The 14,475-nt window shown below is 38.3% G+C and overlaps 1 protein-coding gene across 1 annotated transcript in view; it reads right to left on the bottom strand.

Annotated features, from left to right (window-relative positions):
- Window positions 1–14,475, bottom strand: part of LOC146522266 (basement membrane-specific heparan sulfate proteoglycan core protein-like) — a 43,738-nt gene that overhangs the window by 2,851 nt on the left and 26,412 nt on the right. The window contains exons 10-12 of the mRNA XM_085153692.1: window positions 1,667–1,930; window positions 1,266–1,544; window positions 29–289 (exon numbers count right to left, since the gene is read on the bottom strand). Coding sequence (XP_085009818.1) covers window positions 29–289; window positions 1,266–1,544; window positions 1,667–1,930 — 804 coding nt within the window. The remainder of the gene's footprint in view (window positions 1–28; window positions 290–1,265; window positions 1,545–1,666; window positions 1,931–14,475) is intronic.

Raw genomic sequence — 14,475 nt, 5'->3', positions numbered from 1 at the left:
TCAACATTGTTGCTGAATACAAACTCACCAGTTTTGTTAATCTGAATTTCTTGGCTGTCCTTTGTGTAGTAAACTGGGTTTCCTCTTCCTCCTCTGCACCTGTAGAGTCCTTCCTGTGAGACATTGATTCGTTCATTTGATGGGGAGACAACATCCACTGTGGTATTATCTCTGTACCAGTAATATTTCCATCCAGATGATGATGATGAGTTCACAGAGCAGGTCAGGGTCACACTGCCCCCTACTGGAACAGTTGTGTTATCAGCTCTCAGTTTGGCCTTTGGTTTATCTGCAGTTCAGTTTAGAAAAAGAAAAAAACAAATTAATTATTGAATCTAAATAATTTAAAAAACTAGATGGAAATGGTAACATGACCAAATCTTGGTGATCTTGAAGTGATACAAACTGTAAACTCATTTTGATCGACACTGTGAAAGTTTTATATTTTCTTGGTTATATTTAAGAAGAACTTGGGGACTGATTAATAAACTGACCTGTCTTTAGGGTCTTAGACTTTAAAAGGGATCAATCTCAATAAGCCTCCTGCTAAACGTGAGTGGAAATGACTCAGAGTTGTGAGAATGTTAATCATAGAAACAGTAACATTATTTTTGGTGGTATCTCTGTGTGTGTTTCATTTCTTTTAACAAATGGCAGTATTTGATGACATGTTAGACCAGAATGACTTTTATTCTTCTTTTATCGAGAAATTATAGATTTGTTGTTATATCGTGGCTCAAGAGATGGGAGTTCACCTTGTAATTGGAAGGTTGCCGGTTCAAGCCCCCGTTGTGTCCTTGGGCAAGACACTTCACCCTACTGGTGGTGGTCAGAGGGCCCGGTGGCACCAGTGTCCAGCAGCCTCGCCTCTGTCAGTGCGCCCTAGGGTGGCTGTGGCTACAATGTAGCTTGCCATCACCAGTGTGTGGTTGACTGGATGTGTAAAGCGCTTTGGGGTCCTTAGGGACTAGTAAAGCGCTATACAAATACAGGCCATTTACCATTTGTTTGAATATATTATTTATTTATCCTGTTTATATCATTATTGTCCTCAGGTGATGGAGCAGCAGGTCAGCATTGGCGTCTCTATACCAGCTGAAAGTTCATGACACAAAGTGGTGACAAACTGTCTACAATGAGGCTACTATCAGCTGCAGCTCTTTGTCTGACTAACAATGTAACATGCTTTGTAGACCATTGAATTCATCCTGTGCTGACCATGATGACATTTGTCAAATGGAGATCACACAACAAACATGACTTACTTGATACTGACAATGTGAAGGCTTCACTCCACTCTGTTGAAGAATATGAGTCATCTCTGCGTCGACTCTTACACATGTAGTCTCCACTGCTGGACTCAGAAACTCTGAATGTCACATCATTATTGTGTGTCCACTGTGTGGGTGTCCTGGGTCCTCTCCATTCATACTCCCACTCAGTGGTTTCACCTCCTTCCTGCACCTCACATGTCAGAGTGATCGTCTCACCTCTGAATATCTGAGGCCAGTTGGGTTGTTGTTTTACAACAACTTTATTGGAAACTGTTTACACATATTAACAGTTGAGATACAAATAGAAACATGAAATCAACACAGAAAACTTAACATTGTACGTTTGATAATCATGAGTGAATGTATATTTCAAACTAAATTACTGAACTCACTGGTTTTCTCAATGGTGACATCATCACTTATATCAGTGTAGTAAACTGGGTTTCCTCTTGTTCCTCTGCAGCTGTAGATTCCTCCTTGAGATACTCTGATATCTCTGTTTTGTTTATCTCTGATTCGAACTTTATAAGTTCTTTGGGTTCGTCTGAACCACTCATATTTCCATCCATCAGAGCTCTGCACAGAGCAGGTCAGTGTCACACTGCCCCCTACTGGTATGATTGTTGTTCCTGCTGTCAGTGAGGCCCTGGGTTTATCTGCTGTTATGAAAGAGGAAGAAAATTATATAAATATGCAGATGATTCATTAAAAATGCATAGAAACAATCAATCCTACCTAAACAGATCTGAAGATTTTCAGTCAGTGACTCTGGGTAAATGGATATGCTCTACTTATATTATTGTATTTAGCCACTTAGAGCCTGTTTGTCTGAGGTATCAAACTGTGGCATTGTTTAGACACACCAGTGAAAGATGAACCAAACACTGAAGACTGGAGAATGTGATACATTAGACTCAACATAAAATATTTGTTTTCCGTCCGCCTGAGTGCTTCCTGAGAGGAAAACTTTGTATTGAGAAAGATTACTGTGGTAATGTGTCTGTAATGAACTGAGGCCATTTTCTGCTCTTTGGTTTGGCTTCTATGACCTGCATCCACATGTAAGACGTGCATTAGAAGACATTTATTTATATTTCACAGAGAATCCATCCTCTGTTATTTGATTTTGTCATTATTTTTTTATACCCAAGTCATACATATGTATCTAGTTATTTTGTGTATTTATTTATTTTATATTTGAAAGCTTTCCTTTTCTTTGTAATATTTGACTTCCCACACGTGTCACTTGTAGTTTTGAAAGAGGCCCTGCTGGGGAGAGATGAGATTATGCTAATGATCCTGTTACAGAGAGGTTAAGCACAGTAAAAGTGCTAAAATGGTTCAAATCTTGGTTGATGTATTCAAAGACACTGTTTCTTTTAAAGCTGTGCATGTAGAAGCCCAATCACATAAAGTTGCTGAACTGAATTTATTTTTATTTAAACATTGTTGGAGAATAAACTCAGCAGGCAAAGCAACAGCTGACTCATCTCATTGACACAACAAAGTTTGCAGCAACAGTGTGAGGCCAGACCAGCTACACACAGTGAAATGAAATGGCTTCTTTCTTTGGCCTTGATCCCCCAAATTTCATAAACTGTGTCCTGGTGCTTTTAATGTGACCTCACTGAAAGACAAACAGACTGAAGAACTGCTGGTATCACTGCTGTGATTGTGCTTTCTGCTCTCAGTGTGGCTCTGACTCTGACTGGGACCAAACACAAGGTTATAATCTCACACAGGCGATCTGTCTTAGCTCAAAACTACAAAACAGACGCACCTGATTTGTTATTTTTTCCTTAAAACCTTCATCTCTTTACATTCCCTTTTAAATGAATCATTGTAGAGTCACAGTGCACTCAGCTGTGGGTCTGTTTGCACAGTGAGTTTCTTGGAGGGTCTGAATTGTTTCTTGATGTTGAGTTTAAAACACAAAACAGGAAACTTCAGTTTGAATCGTAAACCAACTTACATGAAACTGTCAGTCTGAAGGCATCACTCCATCCTGTTAAGAGATAGTCACTGCTACCCCGACATCTGTAGTCTCCACTGTGGGACACTGAAACTCTGCTGGTCCTGTATTCACTGGATGTTGGAGGGCTGTTTGTGTTGGGTGCTGTCCATTCATATTTCCACACCTTTCCTTCACCTCCCTGATTCTCACATCTGAGAGTGATTGTCTCACCAGTGAATATCTGAGACCAGCTGTGCTGCAGCTTCACATCGATCCTGTTGGAAACTTTCCACAGCAAAATTCCTCAATTAGGACACAAAAGGAATGAATAAACATTTTATAATCCCTGTGGCTGAAACTCCTCCTGCTGGCTGATCTAAGAAAAGGCTGATTAACCAGAGTGAGAAGTTTGCAGCTTGAAATCCTAACAGAATAAAAACAGGTGCAGAAATCTGGAATGAATGTTTTATGTTCACTTTTCTGTTCAGATCAATAATTTTAAAACAGCTGAAGTCATTTCAAACATTTATCCTCTGATTCATATATAAAAGGATGGAGTGGTTTCCAGTAAAAAAGGAAAAGTGAGCAAACACTGCATCATCAAAAACATCATTCATTGTTATTTCCATCTACATATAAAATAATATTGAGCTATTTAATTGAATGTTTGGGTCAATTATTAACACTTTTTTAATTTGTGTGTGTATTTAGGATCAGAATTTAACACCAAAGGGCCGTAGTCCGTGACAAACATGACAAATCTCTGTTTGTATTTTTATTCAAGAACCATTATATCATTAAAAATTCAGCTGAGTGGGTGAACAGTACGGCCAGGTTCAAGTCCCAGCTGCACCCCTACATTGTCTCTATCCAATAAAAGATAAAAGGCCTAAAAAAATCATCTTTAAAAAATTAGGAGACGTGGCTCACACATTTGTTCACACACATGTAATTATTGCTTCATAGGTCATGATGATGTCGATGACTGCCGTGCTTCTAGGTCACATGTCTGTCTACAGAGTCACAAACAACCAGTACAGAGGTCTGATCGCCCAGTCAGTGACTGGACAGAAAATGTGCTGCTCACATCTGCAGCTCATACCTCAGCATAGCAAACCATTTTGTTTCAGTCATTAAATATTAAACTGTTATGATTGTTATAATTGTCTCATTGTTTGTCTCTCACAGAAAAAGATGTTTGATGGTCCCAGAACATGAAGTTTTTTACACCCTCGCTGTGTTTCACCCTCTTCACTGATCCTCAGTCAGTCCTGTTAATAATCACGTGTGAATCACAGGCTCAGAGAAATCCTTATTAAACTATCTCTTATCTCTGAGCTGACTCTTCAGAGTATCTTCAGAATAATTCAAAAATGTTTCTATGACAGCTCCACAGCCATTGGTCAGGATGGCCTCTGAAATGAGCCAATCACATAGAGTGATGTCACTCGGTCCAAAAACTGTAACTGATAACAGCAACTGGTGTCATGGTCTGTGTGCAAAATGCAGATTCAACACAGAAGCAAAACTTGAACTCAAAATAGCAGCTCTGCCTTGTAGGCAGAACACACAGACATGGAGGAGGGAGATCAAACACTGAAAAAGAGAAACACAGGGCTTAAATACACTGAGGGATAATGAAGGGAATGAGACACAGTAGGAGAGCACAGCTGGGAGTAATAGAGATTGAAAATGTGACGTCATTCAGGGGTAAAACCGCAAAGAATTCTGGGAACTCGTGGCAAGAGGTACTAGCGCACGCAGGCTTTCAATTGAAATCAGTTACACAGCGATAAAAAGAAACACAAAAAACTGTCAAGAAGCTGTTGTATTATTAACTGCAATAGCCGGTCGCATGACAGCCATGAAGCCGACGGGTAAAGAGATCGTTTTTTTTTATTGGATTACGTCGTTGAAGAGAAATTATTCGAGCCATGTTTCTGAAGTAAAAAGAGGCGACAGATGGCCTGGATTACAGCCATTCAAAGACCAAATATAACGTCCCAGAACACTCCAGCTCACATGTTAGTCTGCTCCAAGCATTTCCACAAAGGTCAGTGTTTTGTAGTAGTTAATACGTCATTTTTCATAATATAATTGGTGATATAGGTTACAAGCAAGTCTGGCGCTGAACAGAAATTGTGGCGCTATGATATCACTAATTGCCCAGTACGATTACAGCATACAATATTATTGTCACTGCTACATTTCTGTAATGCGAACCAGAAATTATTTCCACTACTAATTAATTACCGTTGAGCTCAAAGGTCCTATTAATAAACGGTTAACGAATGTGTATTTATGAAGACGATTTGTGAGACTGATAAACTTATGATATGTACGATGGTCTTTCGTTCTACACGGTGCATTTCATGGTCCTTTACCCATCCGTCGGTAAACTGTTCCTGGGCTTGTTGCAGTGACCTGAAGTTACTGAACTTCATGAGTGTATGCACTCACTCCAAGAACCGTATAATTATAAATATAAGCGTGGTGAAAGTTGGGCAGCACGCTAACGTATTTTGTCCACTCTGTGTGCTCGTAAGGGTCTAACCCTTTCACTCCTTTGATTTTTTCCTCGTATCTTTTCTTGCCTTTTCATCAAGTCTGTCTTGTACGGACCGGCATTGTTCTCCTTCGTTTTGTACATAACTTTTTTGGGGGGCAAAGAAAAGCAAGAAGGTATTGGAACCGGAGAATGAACGTTTTGCGGTGCTGCAAATGCTTGCATTTGATGCGGTACTTGGATTATTTTGCCACGAGTTACCGGCATGCAATGCGCGAAAGTCACGTGGTCTGTCAATCTCTATAGACTATGTGCACATTAGCATATGCTACTTCCGGTGGGGAAATTCCTGTAGGGCGCTCCGTTTCCGGTGTTATATTCACTCCTTGTTTACTGCCGCTTTTTCCAAAACATGTCAACCAAATTGATGAATCGAGGTGAGATTTACATTTCACGAGATGTCTTGGGCATTTACGGAATATATGTGTAGATGCTGTTCGTAGACCTGTCGATATTTTTCCCCCGTGCCTCAGAGCAGAACAGAGAAAGGATTTAAATTCTATATTTCTCAGTATTTGTAAACAGCGGTCCCTCGTTTATCGCAGGTGTTATGTTCTAAAAATAACCAGCGATAGGTGAAATCAAGTAGCCAATTTTATTTTTTGACGGTGGTAAACGTTTCGTCGACATTGTTGTGTTTGTTGGGGAAAAAGCAGTGTGACTGCACTTCAGAGTTACACTGCTAGCGATCGATGCAGCGATTCTGTACTGTACACGGAGGAGATCGTCTGCAGCGATCAGGACGCAGGACACAATGTGATGTAAAAAAAAAAAGCATGCAAACTTTCACTAAAAAATCTGCTAAACAGCGAGGTGAAAGGTGAACCGCGCCATAGCGAAGGACCACTGTAATTTTGAAGGTAAGTCACAACATACCCTTCGTAAATACTAATGTATAGAAAACCATTACCAGCAATCAATCATTATTTGTGTGGCTTTTTTTCACAGTTTGTTAACATGCTGTGTAGGTGTGTACTTGACTAGCTGATATCAACATAACGGGGAAACATATGGTTTGACTATTGCTTCACCTGTAGTTTGAATGCTGAACATTTGCCTGTTTAAATCATGAGACCAGTCACTATACAGAGATGTGCTTCTGAATGTGGACGATGTGTCCTTCTGCTGCAGTGATGCAGTTCTGCTTGTGTTGAGTGATGTAAACAACTGATCGATCTAAACTCTTTAAACGTCAAAGTTGATCATTAGATTTTTTATGACACACAGTGGTGAGTGTTCCCACCTTCTGCTCTTTGTAACTTAACGCGATCTTTCAGTTTTTGTGTTTTGGACATGATTTTGGAGTATAGCTTCGCAGTAGCGATTGACCGCAAAGTAAAGCTACCGGAAATGTACAACCCCACATCCAGTCTCAAACCAGGAAGTTAGCATTTTCTCGTGCACAGGATCAATTAGGCAGGACGAGACAAGGGAAACAAAACTAGAAACACTGACATGAGACGCAGACCTTCAAAGTAAAACAGGAAACACACCGACTGAACTCTAGACATGTAAACTTAACAGAGACTGTGAGACAGAACATAGAGACCTAAAACGTGGGACAGAAAGGCACAGAGTAAACACAACATGAACACATAAAACAAAACCTAAGAACTAAAACTGTAACAGCCATAACTGAGCCTGGGGTAATAATAATAATAACTGCAATAATCAAAACAGCAAAGGACTCAGAACATAAAACATATTATAAAATACCAAAACACACGAGACTCAAAATGCTGAACCGTGACAACTGGAGCATCAGGGGCCAAATCACAAAACACATTTATGAATGACTGAGCCATGCATTTAATTTCTGACTGATTAACATATTATCATTAAAAATAAAAACATTACTATCAAATATTATAACCCCATTATTGTTTATTATTTATTAACTTTATAACACTTTATATATTCAGAAATAACTTGGCAGGTTGGGGCCATCAATCCCTTTGTGACATAATTTTATGTCATAATATTATCCCCCTCTGATCTCCAAACTTTGGGGAATCTATGTTGTTTTATTTCTTATGACATTTTTAAACTCACCAGTTTCCTGAATGATGACTGGATCACTTTCTACTGTGATTGAATTTGTCCCTTTTATACGTCCTCTGCAGTTGTAGATGCCGCCTTTAGAGATCACAAGTTCTCTCTTTGATTCACCAGCTACTGAGGTCTTCTGGTTAGAGTAAAAACTGGGTTCTCTGAACCAGTCATATTCAAAGTCAGCAGAGTACTTCACATCACAGGTCAGTGTCACACTGCCCCCTGCTGGTATGGTTAATCTGTCTGCTGTCAGAGTGGCCTTCACTCCAAGTTCTGTAATTTAGAAAAATATCAAAAGAATAAAATTGTTGCTCTGAATGTTTGAAGCAAACTTAAATAATGTGAATCATCTTTTGCAGCCACACAATTCGACACAGTGAACATCTACAGAGACTTTGGAGTGACGTGTTAAACAGCTTCTACTCAAAACACCAAATGAGGGATGAAGGTAACAAACTCTGTGCTGAACTCAGAGCAGCATTTGGTTACCATGTTCATGTTGGTTTTTCCTTTAATTTGTCATCTGTGTGGCGCTTTTGATAATTAGCATTTTTATAGCTCCAAGAGGTAATACAATACAATACAATACAGTTCTATTTATATTGCACATTTAAAAACCCGAAGGCACACCAAAGTGCTTCACAGTAATATGGAGAATCAGCATAAGTCAATAACAGGGTACAGATTGGGCACTAGCACAGACAGAATAGAGGCACTAACAGACCAGAGGGGTTAGATAAATACAAAATCCACTAAAAAGACAAAAACAGCAATAAAATTAATAATAAAATAATAAATTTAATAAAATTTAATAAAAAATTTATAATCCAAAAATTAATCCAAAAAATCCCACTGTATGAAACAACATACGTGCCAACAGCAAAACTCAGTGAGATAATCTGCACTACACACACTGCTGATATTTTCAGATCAGATAAACATGAAAAGAAAATCCACATGTATGAAGCCACAGCTCCTCAGTAAGTATACATTTTGTATCGTGGGTGTGTGTTTGAGTGCTCACACAGTTAACATGGTTATATTAACATTTTAACCAATAACCTCAATGAAATGTTTGGTTTATAATACAAAATATAACACAGAGGACGTCATTTAGAGCAACACAGGAGAAGCTAAATACTAGTTAAGATCAACACGTATGATATAAATGGAAGAAAAAACAGTTTCTCACCTTCAGTGTTTCCATGTCTGACTGTACTGAGCACTAAAATAATGAATGAAACATCATCAGACATTATACAACTGACAAAATCACAATAAATATATAAACTGAGGCTTTTTAAATCTTCACATGGCACAGTTATCATCAAATTTATGTGTTTCTTTTAGCTGTGAAACAGGCTGGAATGAAAAAAAAAACTAGTCTGCTGTGTTGAAGCTGTCAGGTAAACAGGTTAAAGCAGTGATACACTGTAATTGTCACCAGTGAGAAACATTTTCCTTCATCACTGCCATTCAAACAGTAAAGGTGTGTATTGTACTCACAGAATAACCCCAGCAAACAGAGCAAAGAGTGCCCCATCCTCACGTCCAGCCCTGCACGCTGATCTGCTTCTAATCTCAAAGTGTTCGACTTTGCATTGATAATAAATGCAGAACAAAGAGAAGCTGCACTTAATGTAGATAAGATCAAAGGTTATATTCAGCTCCTCTTTCTATCACCTCTCTGTGCTTCCTTCCCTTTTATAGAAAGCTCAAACAGCTCCTGTAGCTTTGACCACAGCAGTCGTGTGACATGTTCACATTTCCTGTCCACTGCAAACATTTAAGTTTCTTTCCTGTTTTGCGTTCCTACTTTTCTCTATGATATACAAAGGTGCTCTGTTGCTTAGTTACTGACACACTTTGCAGGTCCTAGTTTTATCTTTGTTGTCGTGTCCTGCCTCCACGCTTCAGTATCACAACTACAGACTCACTGAACTGTCTGACTGAATGTGAACAAATTTATCTTTGTCTCCTCTGACAGAAGAATATTCGACCAACATTCATCAAGTTTCTTTTCATCTTCTTTAGCAAAGTTTGTTGCTTGGCCTTTTCTGCTCACGTTAAAGAACCTGATGTATGCAGACACACATGCAGTGCACAGATTAACCAGCGGGGATCAGTAATTCATGCAGAGCCCTCAGCTGAGACATCCAACATGGCTGACATCAGTCAATGAGCCTTCAACGATTTCTCAAAGATATTTTTACCAGTTTTCTAAAAGATTTGTGAACATTTTGAAAGGAAACTCAAAGTTTAATGTGTTTAAAAAAACTTTATGTTTTTATTTGAAGATAAACTGAGCAACAAATGATGCAGATGCAGCTAAAAAAGATTTTTTCCACCTCATGTGAAAAAATCTTTTTTTTTGAGAAGGTTCAAAAACGCACCAGCTTATAAAAAATGTATGATTCAGGCTTTAGAGGGTTAATATCTGAGCTTCAAATAAACAAATAAACAGAGGTCTGATATCAGGACTGTAATAAAATAATTATTAGATTTTTGCCTTTTTTCATTGATGTTTCCACAGTCTGTCACAGCTCCACAGCTCTTCCTTCTCAGTGGGATGTGTTAGTTATCTTCCTCACCTGCTCCAGTCAGCTCAGGTTGGCACATTTGTTCTCCATCCTCAAATAGCTGCACATAAAAGGACCGACTGTTCATCCACTCACTGCCACACAGTTACAGCACACGGAGGTAACTAGCCTGACTGCAGAGAATCACCCTTGTAGTTTATCCACTTAATCCAGTCTTTTTCTGTCTCTGATCTTCTCCAGTGTTCAACCTGCAAACCTTCAGTTGTGCAAACACACACCTGCAGTGGAAAACACACCTGCCTGTTCACTCTCTACTCATCTGAGCTTTGTGTGATTACATTTAGAGAAAGTTGGCCCTGTTTTAACATCTTGTTTTAGATTTTAGATTCTTATGGTTTTCTTTTTCAGATAATAATAATAAATATTACCTATTAACAGTAAATTAACAATTAAGGCAATTTACACACCGAGATTTTATTATGTTATTTATAGTAAAATGAAGATCAGTAAACACTTTCTCATGTTTTAAGGAGTGTGAAAACAACAAACCAGAACGTCTAAAACTCTGAGCTCTGTATTCTGCCTGTTTAACGTCTCACAGTCTCCTCATCATCTGTCTGTGCTGTCAGCTATCAGGGCTAAAGCATGTGACCTGGAAGGCAGCTCATATTTAGCTTCAATTGTTCTTCCTCATTTTAGTTCTGCAAGCTGATGGAAATAATGTAGTCACTGTAATGTTTAAGTGCAGAGATGGTGCAGATAAGCCTGCAGCTACGAGGCCACCAACAGTTACAGAAATATTCACACAGTAAAGTAAACTTTTCTTAAAGTGCAAACACTGAACAAAAACATGAAGAAATTTCATTTTGTTTTCAGTTATTAGCTTTGAATAAATTAACTTTGGTGCAAATAATAGTTTGATTTAAAAAATGATGAAGACGTTTACAAAATAATCTTTTACTTTAGCGAGACATGATTTTATGTAGATAAATGAATATTTGATGATCAGTACTGTTATTCCAGTACAGGCACATCATGTAAACATGTGTCATGCACACTAGAGGTGGGAACCACCATACATCCCACGATGCGATATTATTGCAATTTTTTAAAATATTTTGCGATATTCAGATTCGGTACATAAAGGTAAACTTTATCAATATTCATTTTATCTAATATCAAAGTCTCACACTCAGTCTTTCTCTCATTTCAGTTTTATTGTTGACAAACTGAACGGTTTGTATTACAGTCTAGTCCAACTTAACTGAACGCAACCATCTGGTACAATTACAGCTATTCTGAACTATGCAGTTTATGAAAACTATGCAGCCCATTCATAAACTGAAGAATTTGAAAGTAAATTAAAACAAAATATAATTTTACATTAAATAAAAAAGTTTTAAACTTAATTAAAATAAAACATGTCTTAAATTAAAATAAGTGAACTGTCATGTTTATTGCTGCCATAAAAAAGTTAAACACATTTGGACAGTGAAGGAATGTCTTGCTCAGAAAAAGGATCAACATGCTCTGAAGTCAGAGCACAAAAACTTTTTTGTAACAAAATATCGATTTCTGCTGTCCCTGTATCGATACATTATTAGCAAACAAAATATCACGATACTACACAGTATTGATTTTTTCCCCCACCCCTAATGCACACAGAGGTCAAAGTGAAATTCATACTGTGCTCTTTGTCTGAATTCCTTGTTAACTCTTTGCTGTGAGCTGATAACATAAAACTAAACATCAGCTACACTGAAGACTTGAGGCTGAAACCACAGGCTGCATTTCCTCTGTTCATGGTGACCCAACCAGAAAACATGAGGCCTGTCAGTGGATAAAAATAAGCCTGTGGCAGAAAAGATGGTGACCACCAACAGTCTTTCACACACATGTAGGCCAGTCAGAAGAGTAAAGACGTTATTCTTTGCAGATTGATCTTGTGATACTGTTTGATATTGCTGCTTGAATAAAACATAATGAATGCATTTCTTTGCAGATCTGAATTTATTTGAAATTTCTTTCAGTTTTTTAAAAGTTTTACATCCGTCAGAAATATACAACATTTTCCATTTGCAAAAACTTCAAGAGATTTATTCAAAAACACAAACACAGGTCAAAAATAACCTGCACTGCTGAACAGCTTTAAATGTTAGCAAATCTTTAACTGAGATTGTTGAGTTTGACTGTATGCTGTGTATTCAGACACATGATGGCAGTGCTGAGAAGTAAAACAGAAAGACTGTAACAACAGCACAATAATCACACACTCAGAGTAAATGCATAAAACAACAACAACAAAAATCGCTTTCAGCTGTGATTCAGTCATTCAATTTATTTCAAACACATAAACTGAATTATTGCTGATCAAATAAACAAAAATATACTAATATAATAATCAAAAACACAGGAGCACTGAGGCCTCGATCCTGTAGGATAATATTTTAACTGGTCATTTAAAGATCAATTTAAATTAATCTAATTTAAAGGCTTAAAGAAAGATAACTTAAAAAACATTCAGTCTATACCTTGAATCTCTGCTAAAGGGCAGTATGCTCACTTATATGGCGACACGATCTCCTCAGCACACTCTGTTCACACTCCAAAACTTTGCAGCATCCCAACAACACCACAGTCCACAGCCTCACATCAGAACAAAGGAGAGAAGAAGAAGAGCACCTGCTGCTACTTCCTTTGTTATACCCTCTGTTTGATCGCCTGGGTCCTAAAGCCATTACACTAATCACAGTAATAATAATGAGCAATAACACTAATAACATTTCAAACACTTTAACAACCTGAATTATTGCTGGTCAAATAAAAATAAAAATACAGTAATAACAGTAAGTTATGAAGAGCTGTAAGAAGCTCACTTCTTTTTCATTAGTAGCTGAGAACCAGTATAAAGTTGTATTACTGCCACCTACACAGCTGTGATGGTAACAGCAGACTCTAAATACTGTTTATCTTTCAGACTCAGAGACTGTGCAGAATTTCTCTCACACCACCATTTATTAACCCTGCAATAAAACCTCTAAACTCCCTGCTTCTGTATCTTAATTCACAGATTTCTCCAGCTCCCCTGTATCCACTTACTTTAACATTTACCATTTAATTAAATCAGGGAACACAGGACTGCATGACATTTTATTAGAAACTAAAATGACATAAAGTCAACAAAATAGTTACAAATGGTAACAGGACAAAATAAAAAGTCACCAGTGTAGCTGTAGTTGCTCTCCCACTTTATAGGACAAGGGCATGATTGATAGTGAAGAGGGGAACCCATCTACAGCACAGCTGAGCTATTAGAGCACGGTGACCAACTGTCCTCTTTTTGGCACTTGTTGACTTGTAAAAGACTATATGACATTTTTTATTTCACCATTCATTAACTGCACAGAGATGTTATTGTTTAAATATGTTAAAGTTTTCTTCAAGTAAACAAACAGTATTATAAAGGTTCTTCATGACTGGCACAAGTGTCCTCTTTTTTGGAAATCAAATTATGGTCATCCTGTATTAGAGGATATGATCAGCACTGTTTATCACCGTCATGCTGATTTTGCAGAAAAATGCCAACCAGGCTCAACCCAGCTGGTTAAGTTTACACCTGACTGACCTGTGCCTCCTCCTTACTGTGTGTCAAGTGTTCTCTGTCTGTGAGGTGCCCACACTTGAAAAAGACCAGACTTTGAATTTCACTCAAATTTATTTTGACCAGCTAGTTTGATAGCTGATAGGTAGGTAGGTGAAAAACCGATAGCCCGTCTAGCTCAAAGTCTTCCTCACAGTGGAAAGTGGATTGCTTGTTTGCTGTCCTCTCAGTATGTCGCACCCGGGTCAAATGACTGCTGCATGCATTTTAAGGTCTACTAGGCACGCCAGCCCTTGATTGCTCTAATTCAGCTCACCTGGCGGAGCGGCGCACACCAGGCCGCGCTTAGCTGTAGATTGCACAAGGTCTAAATCAGCAGCCATGCACAAGCAGCAGCACAGAGCAGATAGTGGGCAGGAGGAGGAAGAGAAGAGCAACAGCCACACCTACTAGGTCAGCGCGACACTGTGACTAAACAATCAGACTCT

The sequence above is a fragment of the Neolamprologus multifasciatus genome, chromosome 3, assembly GCF_963576455.1.
Source record: "Neolamprologus multifasciatus chromosome 3, fNeoMul1.2, whole genome shotgun sequence".
Classification (NCBI taxonomy): domain Eukaryota; kingdom Metazoa; phylum Chordata; class Actinopteri; order Cichliformes; family Cichlidae; genus Neolamprologus; species Neolamprologus multifasciatus.
The sequence above is the reverse complement of the archived record's forward strand: the minus strand, read 5'-3'. Positions and strand labels throughout refer to the sequence as shown.